Source organism: Danio rerio, chromosome 7, assembly GCF_049306965.1.
Source record: "Danio rerio strain Tuebingen ecotype United States chromosome 7, GRCz12tu, whole genome shotgun sequence".
Classification (NCBI taxonomy): domain Eukaryota; kingdom Metazoa; phylum Chordata; class Actinopteri; order Cypriniformes; family Danionidae; genus Danio; species Danio rerio.
Window position 1 is genome coordinate 2,007,501 of NC_133182.1, and position 20,000 is coordinate 2,027,500.

The window sequence follows — 20,000 nt, forward strand, 5'->3', positions numbered from 1 at the left end:
TGAACACTGGTCATTGTGAGACATGTTTTTAAAAAGCGTTTTATTTTGCTAGATTCCCTGTACAATCGTCACTATAAATCAACGTTTTCATGCTGTGAAGGTGAAATCGCACACCAGAGTCATGACTGCGGTCTGATGTCAGCATCACACGCGCTGATGACCGTTTAATCCACGTCTGTGAAAGCCAAGCTTGTGTTTAATGCAGAACTGGAGATGACGATTGTGTTATGATGACTGCAGACGGACTGTAAACACTCATACGTTCAGCAATATATGGATCCGCTGCTCTGCACACACACACACACACACACACACGCTCCTGATCATCCCGTTGGCTTTGTCTTGAGTTTATTGACGCTCTAGCGTAGAGCTGAAGCCAGTTTTACCGATGTTTCTGTTGTCTTTTAATCGTCAGCTGCTTCTATCTTTGGTTTTTGTGCAGGGATTGTGAATTTTGTTGTCATTTTTGAAAATATCAAGTGTTATCTGCTATTTTTATCACGTTAAATAATAAAATGACAGTAATACATCTCTTTTACCATCGCACAGGCTGTGTTATTTTAATGTTTGGACTTAATTTCATTTTCATCTGCTTATCCGGGGCCGGGTTGTGGAGGCAGCAGTCTTACGCTTCCCATTCACTTTGAATGGGTGACGCCAGGCGTTGCCGAACTGCATTGTGGATCCGTCGGCGCCGCTTCAGAGGTGTTGCTCGCTGCAGAAGTTGGGACTAGCTCAACTTTTCAAGCGCTGACAGCCAATCAGATCACTGTATGCAAATACACCAGCTAGACAGAGGCCGATTGCTGACTGAATTTCATTGGCTGACGCTGCTATGACGATCGCTTCAGCTCCAACTTCAGACACGCCCTCTGTCAAGCGTTGACACTGAAGCCCCGTGTGAATGGGGCATTAGGAGAGATGTCCCTCTCCCCAGACACTTCCTCCAGCTCCCTTGGGGGAATCCAGAGGTGTTCCCAGGCCAGCCGAGAAAGATAGTCCCTCCAGCGTGTCCTGGGTCTTCCCGAGACCTCCTCCAGGTGGAACATGCCTGGAACACCTCCCTAGGTAGGCGTCCAGGAGGCATCCGAAACAGATGCTCGAGCCACCTCAGCTGACTTTTCTGGATGTGGGAGATCAGCGGCTTTACTCCGAGCTCCTCCCGTGTGACAGAGCTCCTCACCCTGTCTATAAGAGTGCGCCCTGCCACCCTACAGAGAAAACTCATTTCGGCCACTTGTGTCTGAGATCTTGTCCTTTCAGTCACGACCCAAATAATCATTCAGAAATTAATAAATTAGTACCATCACATACTTCTGATAGCTAAACACACTTTAGACGGAAATCTTTTATATATTATTTTTTTTACATGTTTGCCTTTCCAGCTGCAACCCTTTACTGGAAAACACCCACAGACACACTCATTCACACACATACACTATGGACAATTTAGCCTACCCAATGTTCCGATATTGCATGTGTTTGGACAGTAGGGGAAACCAGAGCACCCGGAGGAAACCCACACAAAAATACCAACTGACTATGAGACAGTATCTCTACTTAAATGCATTTAATTTCCTGGTATTGATTGGTTAATTTGGCAGCACGGTGGCGCAGTGGGTAGCACAGTCACCTCACAGCAAGAAGATCGCAGGTTTGAGTCTCGGCTGGGTCAGTTGGTGTTTCTGTGTGGAGTTTGCATGCTCTCCCCGTGTTGGCGTGGGTTTCCTCCGGGTGCTCTGGTTTCCCCCACAGTCCAAAGACTTGGCATAGGGGATATACAGGAATTGGGTAGGCTAAATTTTCTGTAGTGTTTGAGAGTGTATGAGTGTTCCCTAGTGATGGGTTGCGGCTGGAAGGGCATCCGCTGCATAAAAAAATATGCTGGACAAGTTGGCGGTTCATTCCGCTGTGGCGACCCCAGATTAATAAAAGGACAAAGCCGAAAAGAAAATGAATGAATAAACAATAAAGATAACAAAGCTGCTGATTGGCTGATGAACATTCTTCAAATGAGTGACGTCATTTCCATGGAAACGCAGGTGTTAACAGTAAAATCAGTTAAATAATGAATTCTCTGTTGAAATGAATTAAAAACCAAACTTTCACATTAAAATTAACATTAGGTGGAACATTTATGAATATTTAAGCAATAGCTACTCGTTGTTTATATAATTGGTTTATAAACGTCGTCAGTCGTGAACGCATATGGCGATTAAAAGCACAGCTACGAGTGAGAATATACAACAGAAAACCGCTTTACAAAAACACTACCCTATAAACTATACAGTATGAAGGGTTAAAATGAATTACAGTGAATTCACTGTTTAATCAAATAAAAACCTCACTTTACCTGTTTACCTCGTTCTTCTGGTCTTCGTGAGAAACTGGTCGCCATGGTGATTGTTTCCGCGGGCAAAGAGCTGAGAATGACCAAGAGGCGACAACCGCAGCCCCGGATTCCGCCATTTTGGAGTGAAAGCGATCGGCTGCCAGCTGCTTTGTTTTTTATTTATTTATTTAAAAAGTGCATTAAAGCTGAGATACAACCTGAAAGACGACAATATACAACACTTATTATCGCAATCATCAGCACTTTTAATTGTTTATTTCACACACTTATAATATGCTGTTGTTCTATTGTAATTTTCATTCCAGAATGGCGCCACCTATTGGCTGTTTCCCAAATCGCACTAGAGTGTCGCTTCTTGGTCATTCTATGCTCTGCCGCGGGTGTCAGTGAAGTCTAGATGAGATACAGCTGCGGATACTCACCTCAATATTGCATAATTTGTGATTCACTACAACAATAATTAATAATTTTTACATTACTGTGATGATTAGGTTTAGGGCTGGGGCAGGGTTAGACGTTATAACAATTAAATTTCACGTGAGTTAATAAACAATATGAATAATACGCAGTATAATTATGTTTTCACAATTCTGTGATGGTTGCGTTTATAGATGGGGTAGGAGTAGACATTAATAAAATGATGTGCCATTTAATAAATTATTTAAATAATTATGTTCCAACGTGAGGCCGAAGCTGTATCCCTTCTAGCAACAACCGAGCCGGGGCGCGATTTCATACGGCGTCACGTCCGTTCGTCTCCAACCCGGAAGTCGCAGCCATGATTAGTGATTTGTTTGTGTTTTCTCGGGGATAATCGCTTTTAATCGGACATAAACAATACTGAAAGGTGGAGAGAATAAAGCTGTGATTCCGCGGAGTATGGAGGTAAGAGGACGCAGATCACTGTGTGTGTTTGTAGAGCTCGATAAGTGTGAACACACTCCTGACACACACACTCGTCTCATGTTTACTCGGTGTGTAAATGTCTATACAGGTGATTAAATTAATCTATATATAAATATATACAGCGCGCTGCTTCTTTAAACTCCTCAAACTCACGTGACACCGTTCATTTAAACACATAGCGCCGCTGTCATACACGCGCTTCTCTCATATTTTAATATATCATCATTTATTAAACGAGTAAAACGTTTAAACTGCATCTATAACAGCATCTGAGAGATTCACGACTCATTACAGATCAGATGTGGAGCACGGAGCGCCTTTAATCTCTTTAAAGGGCCACGGCGCATACCACTGTCGGTTGTAGGCGTGGCCAGTTACTTATTAAAGGCACAGGTCACCACCAAAAATGAAGACTGTCATCATTGTGAATAACTGTAAAACACAAAGCTTGTGCATCATAGAGAATAATATTTAGACAATTTTAGGGTTGATTTGAATATTTTACCTCAAATAATGTCAGAGTTTAATGAATTTAAGTGTTTACAGTGTATCATATATATATATTGAAAATATGATTGTATTACTATATATAAAATCAACAAAAGCTAAACTGCAAAAAACAAAACTTGTGCATCATAGAGAATAATATTTAGACAATTTTAGGGTTGATTTGAATATTTTACCTCAAATAATGTCAGAGTTTAATGAATTTAAGTGTTTACAGTGTATCATATATATATATTGAAAATATGATTTTATTACTGTATATTAAATCAACAAAAGCTAAACTGCAAAAAACAAAACTTGTGCATCATAGAGAATAATATTTAGACAATTTTAGGGTTGATTTGAATATTTTACCTCAAATAATGTCAGAGTTTAATGAATTTAAGTGTTTACAGTGTATCATATATATATTGAAAATATGATTTTATTACTGTATATTAAATCAACAAAAGCTAAACTGCAAAAAACAAAGATTGTGCATCATAGAGAATAATATTTAGACAATATTAATGTTGATTTGAATATTTTACCTCAAATGGTGTCAGAGTTTAATTCATTTTAGGGTTGAAAGTGTATCCGATATACTGAAAATATGGATTTAGTACTGTATATAAAATCAACAAAGGCATAACTGTAAAAAACAAAGCTTGTGCATCATAGAGAATAATATTTAGACAATTTTAGGGTTGATTTGAACATTTTATCTCAAATGGTGTCAGAGTTTAATTCATTTAAGCGTTTACAGTGTGTTCAACTTAATAAAAATACAGATTTAGTACTGTATATAAAAACAACAAAGGCAAAACTGTAAAAAACAAATCTTGTACATCATAGAGAATAATATTTAGATTTTTTTAGAGTTGATTTGAATATTTTATCCCAAATGATGTCGGAGTTTAATTGACTTTTACCATTTTAACAATAAAAGTGATTTACAATATAATTAAAAATAAATAAACAGAGTCTTGTGCAATAACCAGGATGTTTTTCTGAACATTTTGTTTCTGCTTTAATTGTATAATTCCATATGGTTTAAGTGTTTAATTCATTCGTATGATTAATTACAATTTATCAAGAAATTAAGCTTTGATCAGCATAAAAGGCACACATTTATGTCCATCTGACATATTTATGGCTCAAACTATAACAGGAGCAAAGAATTTAATTGGTTTGAAATCGAATGTCTAATGAATGTCAAACTAACTTTACCTCGGTGTCTGACCTTGGTGTCAACGGTTACTGGTAATAATTAATAATATATGGACTTATCGAACACCACATAGACATGATCTTAATAATTTCTGGTGATGCAATATATATTACCCATACATAAAAACCAATTCAAGCATCATTAAAGCTGCAACATCTCGATCTCTATTGGAGTTATCAGTGTCAGTGTGGTTAATAAACACTGTAGTATTTACTGTATATTACTATAGTATATTCTCATGTGGCTGTCTGACAGTTGAAAATAGATCCGATAGCGGATGTCGCAGCCTCTGTTACTCTTTACCTTGCACTTTTCTGTTAACATATTAATTATTATTCATTTTGTTCATGCCTTTTCACATTCTGACTCCAGTGGCTGATTATTAAACTGTTAACATGACTATAATTAAATCTAATATTTTTAAGAATAGAATTTGATGTGCTCTTTTTGCATTATTAGATTGTCATTCTGGCATTACATAGTGAGTGGTGGTCTCAAAATGACAATAATATAGTTTATTGCAATATATTTTGGTGCAATATATTATAATATAGATATCGTAACAGGCCTAGTAACTGGTTTCAGACATTCTTCAAAATATCTTACTTTGTGTCTAGTAGTGAAAATAAACGCACAAATGGTGTTGAATCCACATAAAAGTAGGTATTTGTTCATTTTTAAATGTGTGCTGTCCCTTTAAATAGCATTTAAGCTTGCGTCCATGTCTTAGAGTAAAATTAATTTGAATAAAACTATTATTTTTAATAAACCTCTGGCATCAACAAGGCATTTTTGCCCACAGAACTGCCGCTCACTGGATATTTCCTCTTTGTCGGAGCATTCTCTGTAAACCCTAGAGATGGTTGTGCATGAAAATCCCAGTAGATCAGCAGTTTCTGAAATACTCAGAGCAGCCCGTCTGGCAGCAACAACCATGCCATGTTCAAAGTCTCTTAAATCCCCTTTCTTCCTCATTCTGATGCTCGCTTTGACCTGCAGCAGATGGTCTTGACCATGTCTACATGCCTAAATGCAATGAGCTGCTGTCATGTGATTGGCTGATTAGAATATGCGTTAACGAGCAGTTAGACATGTGTACCTAATAAAGTGGCCGCTTAATGTGTATATAATTAATAGTAATGACCCTTTGTGTTTAGAACATGTATTAATTATTTGGTTTTATTAGGTTGATATTCCCTTAAATATATATTAATATTGCTGTATTAATAATAAAGACAATGAGTAATACATTATTAATTTAATGCAAAGTTGCATATCCATAAATGTAAGTAAAGTAAAAAACAAACCTCATTATAATATCATATTATTTATCAGTATTATTGGGTGAAAAAGTTATATATTACACTCGTAAGTCACTTAAAAATGTAACAAAATCTGTTACCTTTGTTATTTAGTTATTTCCGTCATCTAGTTATTTTGAGTTATTTTTAAGAGAAAGATGGGCCTAAAATTGTGAATCTTAAAATTATGTTTTAACCCAATACTGATATTTATATTATGTAACAAAATAGTATATTAATTTTTGTTGCAAGTGTCATTTTTCTACATATTTTACCTGTTAATTACGTGTAATGTAGATTTTTACTGTACTTTGTCCTAGTTTTAAGTATTTGTGCCTAATTGTTGATGTAAATTAATAACAAATGAATAATTAAATAAAATATTTGAGCTGTATACATAGTGTACATCCTGAATAGTATTGGAAAATAGCGGTAGTATGCTGCAAACCTCGATTAGAACTACAGCTGCGGGTAAAAAATGTAAACAAACTACAAACATGGCGGACGCGCGAGACCAATCGTCAAGTAGAGAGGCTTCAGATGTTTGAATGACTATTAATTAATATCTGGCCATCTGGAGAATATTGAAATCACATTTTCCCTGTTATATTTCATCTGCCACACAATGTGAACTTATATAAAGACGTGTTTGGACTTCTGAATGAATGATCTAAACACCTGAGGAGATTTCTCTGTATGAAAGACTCACGCATGACAGATTAACACACAGATGAGTCTACAATATTGTGATGAATCAAGTATGAAAGAATTGTGGATGATGTTTGGAGATGATTGACAGGACATGAGCATAGCGGTCGTTTAGGATGCAGTATTATGTGGGCCCCCCTGAAGTCTGGCATCGGGTTCTCCAGCTCGATTGCTCCTGTCTGGTCTGCACTGCTGAGATCAGCTGTAAACGGCGAGCGCGTCAGCTGTGAGCGCGTGTGATTATTATCACTATTACATATTATTTTATCACCATACATCATTATATCCGCGTGTTTGTAAACATTAGTGCTCAAGTGTTGTTGTGTTTGCTCGTATAGGATGGTCTGCGCGCGCGCGCGCGAGTTGTCCTGTCAGTGGCTTGAGTGCGGACTCTGCTGTGGATCATCAGATTCTGCTTGATTCTGCTGTATTGTGAGGCTCAGGATCTGCGTTTTTCTGCGGTTTTCAGTGTTTTCACTGCTCGTTTGTGCTCGACCGGCCTGAAGTCCGCCGAGATGGTCGAACGCGCGTGCCCGTCTCGGCCTTCGTGACGTCACGCCGCACGTTTTCCGTCTGCTGTCCGTCAAAGTCGCGAGTTGTCGGTGTTTCCTGCTCTCTGACAGCTCGATATGGACCTGAATTTTTACTCGGATCTGTCGGACGGAACCGGGCAGCCCGGTGAACCGGAGTTTCTGGATCCTCAGGCGTTTAACGGATTTGACGCCGTCCAGAAGGTGAAAATCCCCCGTGACTGCGCTTTATTTCCCCCGTCAGATGCACACGACATGGGGCTCCTTCATCTGTTAGAGAGTTCTTTATAGGGTTAAATCGCTGTATAAGTGCATGTTTAAGCATTAAATTACGTGTGTTTTCCTGCATTTACTGCAAATCATCATACACTGATTCATTTGAGACGTTCTTCTGCGATATTGACTGATTTTGAGTTTGTGTTTCAGTTCCCGGGAGCCAATGACAGCTACCTGTCAATCAGCGGAGAGGGTCATCACTTCCTGTCCTCCTCAGAGGTGCGGCTGAACACACACACACACACACACACACACACAAACTTAAACTCAAACATTCACACACACGTTCACAGACAAACATGCTCACAAACACACTCACTCAGACATGCAAACACACATTAACACACACGTACAGACAGACAGAGACACACGCATACATAGAGACACACACAGATACATACTAACAATAAAACAAACATTCACTCACAAACACACACACACACACACACACACACTCACATACAGACAAACATTCACACACAGATACGTACTAACAACAATACTGTCACACTCATTCAGACACACACTTATGCTCACAAACTCAAAAGCACACACATGTAGACACATTTGTAAACACACTCACACACATACATACACACACACTCACTCATTCAGACATGCACACTCAGTCAGACACACATACACACAGTCAGAGACTTGCACACACAAACACACATGCTCACAAACACACTCCTTCAGGCACACAGACACGCACAGACACACACACACACTCACTCAGACAAACAAAAACGCATACTAACTCAGACACATAGACACACACTTATTCAAAACATACTCGCAAACACACACCTACTCTCAATCACATCTCGCTAAGACACACAAACACACTCACACAGACACACACCCACTTAAACACATGCACTCAGTCAGAATACACACTCATACAAACACAGACACGCACTGCTGAGTTAACCTCTGGTGTGTCTGCAGACGTTTCACACGCCGAGTCTGGGCGATGAGGAGTTCGAGATCCCGCCGATCTCCCTGGACCCGGACTCGGCTCTGAGCGTGTCGGATGTGGTTTCTCATTTCGGGGATCTGGCGGACGGCGGCTCGTCCCCCGATGTGTCTGCAGACGCTGTGGTCGGAGGAAACGACCCATCCTTCGCCTCCACCTTCATCAGCGCTCCGTCACAAACCCTGCAGCACCTGAGTCTGATGGGCCAGCAGAGCGGCGGCCCCCTGCTCACCTCCACACTGGTGAATGCACACTCTGTTACTCTGCTGGAAATTACTAAACTACAAAATACTATAACAAATGACCATACTGCAAATTACTGTATTACATATTACTATACTACTAATTCAATCTATTTTTTTTTTACTTTTTATGCTTAATTACAAATGAATCCACATTTTTGCTATTGTCAACTATGGAATCGCCATCTCTGTTACCGTCAACTCTATTACCATCATCTCAGATACCCTCGACTCTGTTATAGCCGTCTGGGTTACAGTTGACTGGTATTGCTATCTGTGTTACCATCAACTCCGTTATCGCCATCTGTTACTGTCGACCTTGTTATCGCCATCTGTGTTACCATTGACTCCGTTATCGCCATCTGTTACTGTCGACCTTGTTATCGCCGTTTGTGTTACCGTTGACTCTGTTATCGCCATCTGTGTTACCATCAAGTCCGTTATCGCCATCTGTTATCGTCGACTCTGTTATCGCCATCTGTTACCGTCGACTCTGTTATCGCCATCTGTGTTACCATCAACTCCGTTATCGCCATCTGTTACTGTCAACCTTGTTATCACCGTTTGTGTTACCGTTGACTCTGTTATCGCCATCTGTGTTACCGTTGACTCTGTTATCGCCATCTGTGTTACCGTCGACTCTATTATCGCCATCTGTTACCATCAACTCCGTTATCGCCATCTGTTACTGTCGACTCTGTTATCGCCATCTGTGTTACCATCAACTCCGTTATCGCCATCTGTTACTGTCGACCTTGTTATCGCCGTTTGTGTTACCGTTGACTCTGTTATCGCCATCTGTGTTACCGTTGACTCTGTTATCGCCATCTGTGTTACCGTTGACTCTGTTATCGCCATCTGTGTTACCGTTGACTCTGTTATCGCCATCTGTTACCGTTGACTCTGTTATCGCTATCTGTGTTACCGTTGACTCTGTTATCGCCATCTGTTACCGTCGACTCTGTTATCGCCATCTGTGTTACCATCAACTCTGTTATCGCTATCTGTGTTACTGTCGACTCTGTTATCGCCATCTGTTACTGTCGACTCTGTTATCGCCATTTGTGTTACCGTCGACTCTGTTATCGCTATCTGTGTTACTTTCGACTCTATTATCGCCATCTGTTACTGTCGACTCTGTTATCGCCATTTGTGTTACCGTTGACTCTGTTATCGCCATCTGTGTTACCATCAACTCTGTTATCGCCATCTGTTACTGTCGACTCTGTTATCGCCATCTGTGTTTCTGTGTTACTGTCGACTCTGTTATCGCCATCTGTTACAGTCGACTCTGTTATCGCCATTTGTGTTACCGTTGACTCTGTTATCGCCATCTGTTACCGTTGACTCTGTTATCGCCATCTGTTACCGTCGACTCTGTTATCGCCATCTGTGTTACCATCAACTCCGTTATCGCCATCTGTTACTGTCGACCTTGTTATCGCCGTCTGTGTTACCGTTGACTCTGTTATCGCCATCTGTTACCGTCGACTCTATTATCGCCATCTGTGTTACCATCAACTCCATTATCGCCATCTGTTACAGTCGACTCTGTTATCGCCATTTGTGTTACTGTTGACTCTGTTATCGCTATCTGTGTTACTGTGGACTCTGTTATCGCCATCTGTTACCGTCGACTCTGTTATCGCCATCTGTTACTGTCGACTCTGTTATCGCCATCTGTTACTGTCGACTCTGTTATCGCCATCTGTTACTGTCGACTCTGTTATCGCCATCTGTGTCACCATCAACTCTTTTATCGCTATCTGTGTTACTGTCGACTCTGTTATCGCCATCTGTTACAGTCGACTCTGTTATCGCCATTTGTGTTACCATTGACTCTGTTATCGCCATCTGTGTTACCATCAAGTCCGTTATCGCCATCTGTTACCGTCGACTCTGTTATCGCCATTTGTGTTACTGTTGACTCTGTTATCGCTATTTGTGTTACTGTTGACTCTGTTATCGCTATCTGTGTTACCGTCGACTCTATTATCGCCATCTGTTACCGTCGACTCTGTTATCGCCATCTGTTACCGTCGACTCTGTTATTGCCATCTGTTACTGTCGACTCTGTTATCGCCATCTGTGTCACCATCAACTCTTTTATCGCTATCTGTTACTGTCGACTCTGTTATCGCTATCTGTGTTACCGTCGACTCTATTATCGCCATCTGTTACCGTCGACTCTGTTATCGCCATCTGTTACCGTCGACTCTGTTATCGCCATCTGTTACTGTCGACTCTGTTATCGCCATCTGTTACAGTTGACTCTGTTATCGCCATTTGTGTTACCATTGACTCTGTTATCGCCATCTGTGTTACCATCAAGTCCGTTATCGCCATCTGTTACCGTCGACTCTGTTATCGCCATCTGTGTTACCATCAACTTCGTTATCGCCATCTGTTACTGTCGACCTTGTTATCGCCGTCTGTGTTACCGTTGACTCTGTTATCGCCATCTGTGTTACTGTTGACTCTGTTATCGCTATCTGTGTTACCGTCGACTCTATTATCGCCATCTGTTACCGTCGACTCTGTTATCGCCATCTATTACTGTCGACTCTGTTATCGCCATCTGTGTTACCATCAACTCTGTTATCGCTATCTGTGTTACTGTCGACTCTGTTATCGCCATTTGTGTTACCGTTGACTCTGTTATCGCTATCTGTGTTACAGTCGACTCTGTTATCGCCATCTGTGTTATCATCAACTCTGTTATCGCCATCTGTTACCGTCGACTGTTATCGCCATTTGTGTTACCGTTGACTCTGTTATCGCCATCTGTTACTGTCGACTGTATTACCATCATCTCAGATACCCTCGACTCTGTTATCGCTATCTGTGTTACTGTCGACTCTGTTATCGGCATTTGTGTTACCATCAACTCCGTTATTGCCATCTGTTATCGTCGACTCTGTTATCACCATCTGTGTTACCGTTGACTCTGTTATCGCCATTTGTGTTACTGTTGACTCTGTTATCGCTATTTGTGTTACTGTTGACTCTGTTATCGCCATCTGTTATCGTTGACTCTGTTATCGCCATCTGTGTTACTGTTGACTCTGTTATCGCTATTTGTGTTACTGTTGACTCTGTTATCGCCATCTGTTATCGTTGACTCTGTTATCGCCATCTGTGTTACCGTTGACTCTGTTATCGCCATCTGTGTTACCATTGACTCTGTTATCGCTATTTGTGTTACTGTTGACTCTGTTATCGCCATCTGTTACTGTCGACTCTGTTATCGCCATCTGTTATCGTTGACTCTGTTATCGCCATCTGTGTTACCATCAACTCCGTTATCGCCATCTATTACCGTCGTTTCTGTTATCGCCATTTGTGTTACTATTGACTCTATTATCGCCATCTGTGTTACTGTGGACTCTGTTATCGCCATCTGTTACCGTCGACTCTGTTATCGCCATCTGTTACTGTCGACTCTGTTATCGCCATCTGTTACTGTCGACTCTGTTATCACCATCTGTGTCACCATCAACTCTTTTATCGCTATCTGTGTTACTGTCGACTCTGTTATCGCCATCTGTTACAGTCGACTCTGTTATCGCCATTTGTGTTACCATTGACTCTGTTATCGCCATCTGTGTTACCATCAAGTCCGTTATCGCCATCTGTTACCGTCGACTCTGTTATCGCCATTTGTGTTACTGTTGACTCTGTTATCGCTATTTGTGTTACTGTTGACTCTGTTATCGCTATCTGTGTTACCGTCGACTCTATTATCGCCATCTGTTACCGTCGACTCTGTTATCGCCATCTGTTACCGTCGACTCTGTTATTGCCATCTGTTACTGTCGACTCTGTTATCGCCATCTGTGTCACCATCAACTCTTTTATCGCTATCTGTTACTGTCGACTCTGTTATCGCTATCTGTGTTACCGTCGACTCTATTATCGCCATCTGTTACCGTCGACTCTGTTATCGCCATCTGTTACCGTCGACTCTGTTATCGCCATCTGTTACTGTCGACTCTGTTATCGCCATCTGTTACAGTTGACTCTGTTATCGCCATTTGTGTTACCATTGACTCTGTTATCGCCATCTGTGTTACCATCAAGTCCGTTATCGCCATCTGTTACCGTCGACTCTGTTATCGCCATCTGTGTTACCATCAACTTCGTTATCGCCATCTGTTACTGTCGACCTTGTTATCGCCGTCTGTGTTACCGTTGACTCTGTTATCGCCATCTGTGTTACTGTTGACTCTGTTATCGCTATCTGTGTTACCGTCGACTCTATTATCGCCATCTGTTACCGTCGACTCTGTTATCGCCATCTATTACTGTCGACTCTGTTATCGCCATCTGTGTTACCATCAACTCTGTTATCGCTATCTGTGTTACAGTCGACTCTGTTATCGCCATCTGTGTTATCATCAACTCTGTTATCGCCATCTGTTACCGTCGACTGTTATCGCCATTTGTGTTACCGTTGACTCTGTTATCGCCATCTGTTACTGTCGACTGTATTACCATCATCTCAGATACCCTCGACTCTGTTATCGCTATCTGTGTTACTGTCGACTCTGTTATCGGCATTTGTGTTACCATCAACTCCGTTATTGCCATCTGTTATCGTCGACTCTGTTATCGCCATCTGTGTTACCGTTGACTCTGTTATCGCCATTTGTGTTACTGTTGACTCTGTTATCGCTATTTGTGTTACTGTTGACTCTGTTATCGCCATCTGTTATCGTTGACTCTGTTATCGCCATCTGTGTTACCGTTGACTCTGTTATCGCCATCTGTGTTACCATTGACTCTGTTATCGCTATTTGTGTTACTGTTGACTCTGTTATCGCCATCTGTTACTGTCGACTCTGTTATCGCCATCTGTTACTGTCGACTCTGTTATCGCCATCTGTGTTACCATCAACTCCGTTATCGCCATCTATTACCGTCGTTTCTGTTATCGCCATTTGTGTTACTATTGACTCTATTATCGCCATCTGTGTTACTGTCGACTCTGTTATCGTCAACTCTGTTATCGTCAACTCTTTTATCGCCATCTGTTACCATAATCTCTGTTACAGTCAATTCTGTTACCATCATCTTTGTTATCGCCATATGTTACCGTCAACTCTGTTACCGCCATCGCTGTTACAGTCATCTCTGTTACCGTCAGCTGTGTTATCGTCAACTGTTACCGCCAACTCTGTTACTGTCAACTCTTACCGTCATCAACTTTGTTACGGTCAACTCTGTTACCGCTATCTTTGTTACCTTCAACTCTGTTATCGTCAACTTTGTTACCGTAATCTCTGCTACTGTCAACACTTAACGTCATCTCTGTTACCGTCAACTCTGTTACCGTCATGATTTGTGTTTTACTAATTCGTATTCCTGGTTGCAGGACCTCGGCCACCCGATTGGTTCTCAGTTCAGCAGCTCTTCTCCAATGACCATCGACGTCCCACTAAGCGACATGAACCACAGCCTCTTGGGACACAATCAGCTGACCACCATCGACCAATCAGAGCTCAGCGCACAGCTTGGCCTCAATCTGGGGGGTGGAGCCATCCTGCCCCATCCACAGTCTCCCGAACAATCAATGTCAGCCACCGGCTCGCCATCTGATTCGCTACACGATGATGACATGGACGACTTCAGACGGGTGCGCTTTTATTTAAACTATGATCGAGCAAAAATGTTAGTATTTAGTAGCATGTCGAACTGGAACTATTAGCAGGAATCTTACGAAGTTAAGATGTTCGCAAAATCACAACTATCATAAAATATTATTTAAATATAATTTAATTTATATACTTTGACCACCATCTTAAACAATCTTACGAAATGAGATTTCTACAGATATACAATATTCTTAAGTTATGATTCTGATCTCTCTCTCACTCTATATATGTGTGTATGTGTGTGTCTCTCTCTGTCTGTCTCTGTGTGTCAGTAGAGTGTGCTGGTGGACTCTCCGGTCTCTCTCTCCATGCCGTCTGCAGTTCTCTCGGTCTCTCCATCTCTGCCGGATCAGCCAGTTTTCCCAGCAAGCTCTGCTGTTCCTGTCCGCAAACCAGCAGGGGGGAAGAAGGGCCGTAAGAAGAAGGACCCGAATGAGCCGCAGAAGCCTGTCTCCGCATATGCGCTCTTCTTCCGGGACACACAGGCCGCCATCAAAGGCCAGAACCCCAACGCCACCTTCGGGGAGGTGTCCAAGATCGTGGCCTCCATGTGGGACAGTCTGGGGGAGGAGCAGAAGCAGGTGACCAAAGCACGAGTTAAAGTCAGAATTATTCACCCTCTTGTGAATCTCTTTGTCAAGTATTTGCCAAATGATGTTCAACAGATTCAGGAAATTTTCACAGTATTTCCTCTATTATTTGTTCTTCTGGAGAAAGTCTTATTGGTTTTTATTTCAGCTAGAATAAAATCAATATACTAGAGATGTAACGGTATCAGAATTTCACGGTACGGTAATACCTCGGTATGAATGTCACGGTACGGTATTTATTGAATCATTTACAGGAAAAAACAAAACTTATGAAAATACTCCAAAAAAGTGCCAAAAGTGTCAATGACATACAAATTAGCCATCTATCTGTAAGCTTTGAAACAGGAACTTCAATTTTATTAACAAAAAATATTAAACCATGTAAAAAAAATTAAGTTTCAATTTAGTATTGTTGAAAACTCATCACATTCAACATTTAATCACTCACTCACTTAGATAGAGATGGGTTTTAAGGAAAATTATCATATAAATATAATCTGGTAAAAGCTAGTATCTCTGGGCATTTACAATGTCCCCTGCAACAGAAAAAACCCTCTCATTTGGGACTGAGGTTTCTGGGACAGAGAGATATGACTTGGCCCAGGTTGACAGCAGTGGGTAACGTTGTGCAATGTCTTTCCCCCACTTGAGAGGACAAACCATGAGTGAGATAGAGGTCTCATGTCTGTATCAATCTGAACAGTGTGCTGACAACACCGCTATTCAGTACGCGCGCGACAACACAGCTGATAAGAACTCGCGCGACAACACAGCTGATAAGAACTCGCGCGACAACACAGCTGATAAGAACTCGCGCGACAACACAGCTGATAAGAACTCGCGCGACAACACAGCTGATAAGAACTCGCGCGACAACACAGCTGATAAGAACTCGCGCGACAACACCGCTATTCAGTACGCGCGCGACAACACAGCTGATAAGAACTCGCGCGACAACACAGCTGATAAGAACTCGCGCGACAACACAGCTGATAAGAACTCGCGCGACAACACAGCTGATAAGAACTCGCGCGACAACACAGCTGATAAGAACTCGCGCGACAACACAGCTGATAAGAACTCGCGCAACAACACAGCTGATAAGAACTCGCGCGACAACACAGCTGATAAGAACTCGCGCGACAACACAGCTGATAAGAACTCGCGCAACAACACAGCTGATAAGAACTCGCGCGACAACACAGCTGATAAGAACTCGCGCGACAACACAGCTGATAAGAACTCGCGCGACAACACAGCTGATAAGAACTCGCGCGACAACACAGCTGATAAGAACTCGCGCGACAACACAGCTGATAAGAACTCGCGCAACAACACAGCTGATAAGAACTCGCGCGACAACACAGCTGATAAGAACTCGCGCGACAACACAGCTGATAAGAACTCGCGCGACAACACAGCTGATAAGAACTCGCGCGACAACACAGCTGATAAGAACTCGCGCGACAACACAGCTGATAAGAACTCGCGCGACAACACAGCTGATAAGAACTCGCGCGACAACACAGCTGATAAGAACTCACGCGACAACACAGCTGATAAGAACTCGCGCGACAACACAGCTGATAAGAACTCGCGCGACAACACAGCTGATAAGAACTCGCGCGACAACACAGCTGATAAGAACTCGCGCGACAACACAGCTGATAAGAACTCGCGCGACAACACAGCTGATAAGAACTCGCGCGACAACACAGCTGATAAGAACTCGCGCGACAACACAGCTGATAAGAACTCGCGCGACAACACAGCTGATAAGAACTCGCGCGACAACACAGCTGATAAGAACTCGCGCGACAACACAGCTGATAAGAACTCGCGCGACAACACAGCTGATAAGAACTCGCGCGACAACACCGCTATTCAGTACGCGCGCGACAACACAGCTGATAAGAACTCGCGCGACAACACAGGTGATAAGAATTAGCGCGACAACACAGCTGATAAGAACTCGCGCGACAACACAGCTGATAAGAACTCGCGCGACAACACAGCTGATAAGAACTCGCGCGACAACACAGCTGATAAGAACTCGCGCGACAACACAGCTGATAAGAACTCGCGCGACAACACAGCTGATAAGAATTCGCGCGACAACACAGCTGATAAGAATTCGCGCGACAACACAGCTGATAAGAATTCGCGCGACAACACAGCTGATAAGAACTCGCGCGACAACACAGCTGATAAGAACTCGCGCGACAACACAGCTGATAAGAACTCGCGCGACAACACAGCTGATAAGAACTCGCGCGACAACACAGCTGATAAGAACTCGCGCGACAACACAGCTGATAAGAACTCGCGCGACAACACAGCTGATAAGAATTCGCGCGACAACACAGCTGATAAGAATTCGCGCGACAACACAGCTGATAAGAACTCGCGCGACAACACAGCTGATAAGAACTCGCGCGACAACACAGCTGATAAGAACTCGCGCGACAACACAGCTGATAAGAACTCGCGCGACAACACAGCTGATAAGAACTCGCGCGACAACACAGCTGATAAGAACTCGCGCGACAACACAGCTGATAAGAACTCGCGCGATAACACAGCTATTCAGTACGCGCGCAACAACACAGCTGATAAGAACTCGCACGACAACACTGCTATTCAGTACGCACGCGGCGACAACACCCGCTTTAGAGTTTTCCAGCTCTTTTTCATCCCCGCTACTAGCAGCACACTCCATTTCCGCATTACTGGATCTGTAGCGACAACAGACCGCAAGGGATGATGGTCAAGCATGGGCTGATGGGAATTGTAGTTTTCGCTACCTCCCGTTCGCTTCATTGGCCTGAGCAAATTTTCTCAGAAGACCTATAGTTTTACCGAGTCATGCGACTTCGGTAATATCGAAAAAAATTAATATTGCGGTATGAAGGTATTTACAATACCGTTACATCCCTACAATATACACATAATCAGAAAATCGAAAGTGAAAGAAAACCATTCAAAAGTGCTTTTTTTCCCCTTTATTTTTATGCCAGTACAGATTACGTTGTTTATACAGTGATTTTTTTTTTTTTATATATAAACCCACTTCAACAAACTAAATAAATAAATACACTGCTTAAAGAAAGATAGTAAAACAGACATAAAAACAATAATAAAAGAATTTTTTTATAAAAGTTATAAAAAAAAAAAAAAATATTTAAAAATAAATAAATACATATAAAATAAATGCATAAATAAATAAATGCATAAATAAATAAATAAATTAAAAATAGTCCAGTGTATCCAGTACTAGTTTCAACCTCCTTTATAAATGATGTGGAAAATAATTAGTGTTGGTTTTATTCCCCTACACCAGGCATGTCCAAATTGGGCCCTGAAGGGCCGGTGTCTTGCAAAGTTTAGTTCCAACCCCAATCAGACACACCTGGGCTAGCTTATCAAGCTTTTGGGCTTTCTATAAACATCCTTGCAGGTGTGTTGGGGCAAGTTGGAGCTAAAATCTACGGGAGACCTGCCCTCCAGGACCGAATTTGGACACCCCTGCCCTACACCAACTGTGATTGCTAAAATTCACTGTTTGATTAGATTTGAATAGATTACACGAGCTGGATTCACAGGTCAGCTAAATATGTGTTGTTATCGTGCTCTGTGTGAAAGGCTCTTCAGTGTGTGCTGATGATAACACTGAATAAAACTAATCTCATGAGTTTAAAACATTTACTGATAATCACAGATGCAGATTTACTCGAACACACAGCTGAATTGTCATATACAAAAGTAATGAAGTGAATGCCTGAAGATGGACTGAGATGTGATGTTTCCTCAGGTGTATAAGAGGAAGGCAGAAGCAGCCAAGACGGAGTATCTGAAGGCCCTGGCGGCGTATAAAGCTGAGCAGCTCTCACAGGTGCAGTACACACTCCCTGTATTTAATCTCACTATATTAAAGGAATCATAATCAAAAATAAGTTTATAAATCCTGAATATTAAGGGAAAAGAATAGAGGAGGAATATCACAGAGTAATTTTGACTTCAGCTGTGTGTATATCATCATATTGCACAGCCCTAGTGGTGTCAGTTGTTCACTGTTGTTTTGTTTCTCCTCAGCCGACTATAGAGGTGTTGGACGCTCCTCCATCTCCTCCACCAGCTGCTCCTCCAGCTGCTCCTCCTCCGACACCGCAGCATCGCTCCTCCCGCATTCCGGTGCACGCTCCCAACAACAACACCATCACCAACATCTGCACCTCCAACATCATCCTGGACGTCCCGCAGGTGACCACAGCTCAATCACCCACCGATCATCAGAATCTTCATCATATTATTCGTCAATGATTTTTGTGTTTTACTCATGCGGAAACTAAATGTAAATCTGTCTGAAATGACAAAAACTGTGACGAAAACGTTTGTTATGCCTCTAAAAAAAAAAAACGGCACTGTATCGGATTACCATCGGATACCATTTTGGTATGTTGATTGGATGTGTTCCAAAAAATTGGTATCAGTGCATCCTTAATATATAAATTGTATATTGCTGATTTTCTGTTCATCATTCCCGAATAGCAAGCTAATGGTAAGCGGGGCGCGGTTAAGAATGTTAATATGAAGTTGTATGGAAACCCTCAAGTTGACGTCAACATAAGAGCCAACGCCCAAACACAAAAGCAGTCGGTCAGACTCTGATATAAGATTACTAAAGCAAACTGTCTATTCAGTGGATTAACTTGCGTTCATTAATCATTCACCTTAACTACAACAA

The 20,000-nt window shown here is 41.9% G+C and overlaps 2 protein-coding genes across 7 annotated transcripts in view; both read left to right on the forward strand.

The window, feature by feature from the left end:
* slc12a6 (solute carrier family 12 member 6) overlaps nucleotides 1-536 on the forward strand; it is a 56,385-nt gene extending 55,849 nt beyond the window's left edge. For both annotated transcript variants that reach the window (XM_073907840.1, XM_073907841.1), the window contains one exon: nucleotides 1-536. This exon is cut by the window's left edge and continues 2,272 nt beyond it. The gene's annotated coding sequence lies outside the window, so the exon portion shown is untranslated.
* Nucleotides 537-3,110: 2,574 nt separating this feature from the next.
* tox4b (TOX high mobility group box family member 4 b) overlaps nucleotides 3,111-20,000 on the forward strand; it is a 31,001-nt gene continuing 14,111 nt past the window's right edge. For 2 of the 5 annotated variants that reach the window (XR_012382247.1, XM_073905925.1), the window contains exons 1-7: nucleotides 3,111-3,238; nucleotides 7,942-8,010; nucleotides 8,743-9,012; nucleotides 14,387-14,647; nucleotides 14,942-15,247; nucleotides 19,068-19,148; nucleotides 19,349-19,516. Coding sequence is in view for 4 of the 5 variants with exons in the window: in XM_073905925.1 (XP_073762026.1) it covers nucleotides 3,233-3,238; nucleotides 7,942-8,010; nucleotides 8,743-9,012; nucleotides 14,387-14,647; nucleotides 14,942-15,247; nucleotides 19,068-19,148; nucleotides 19,349-19,516 (1,161 nt within the window). In the remaining variant the exon portion in view is untranslated. 5 annotated transcript variants of the gene reach the window in all.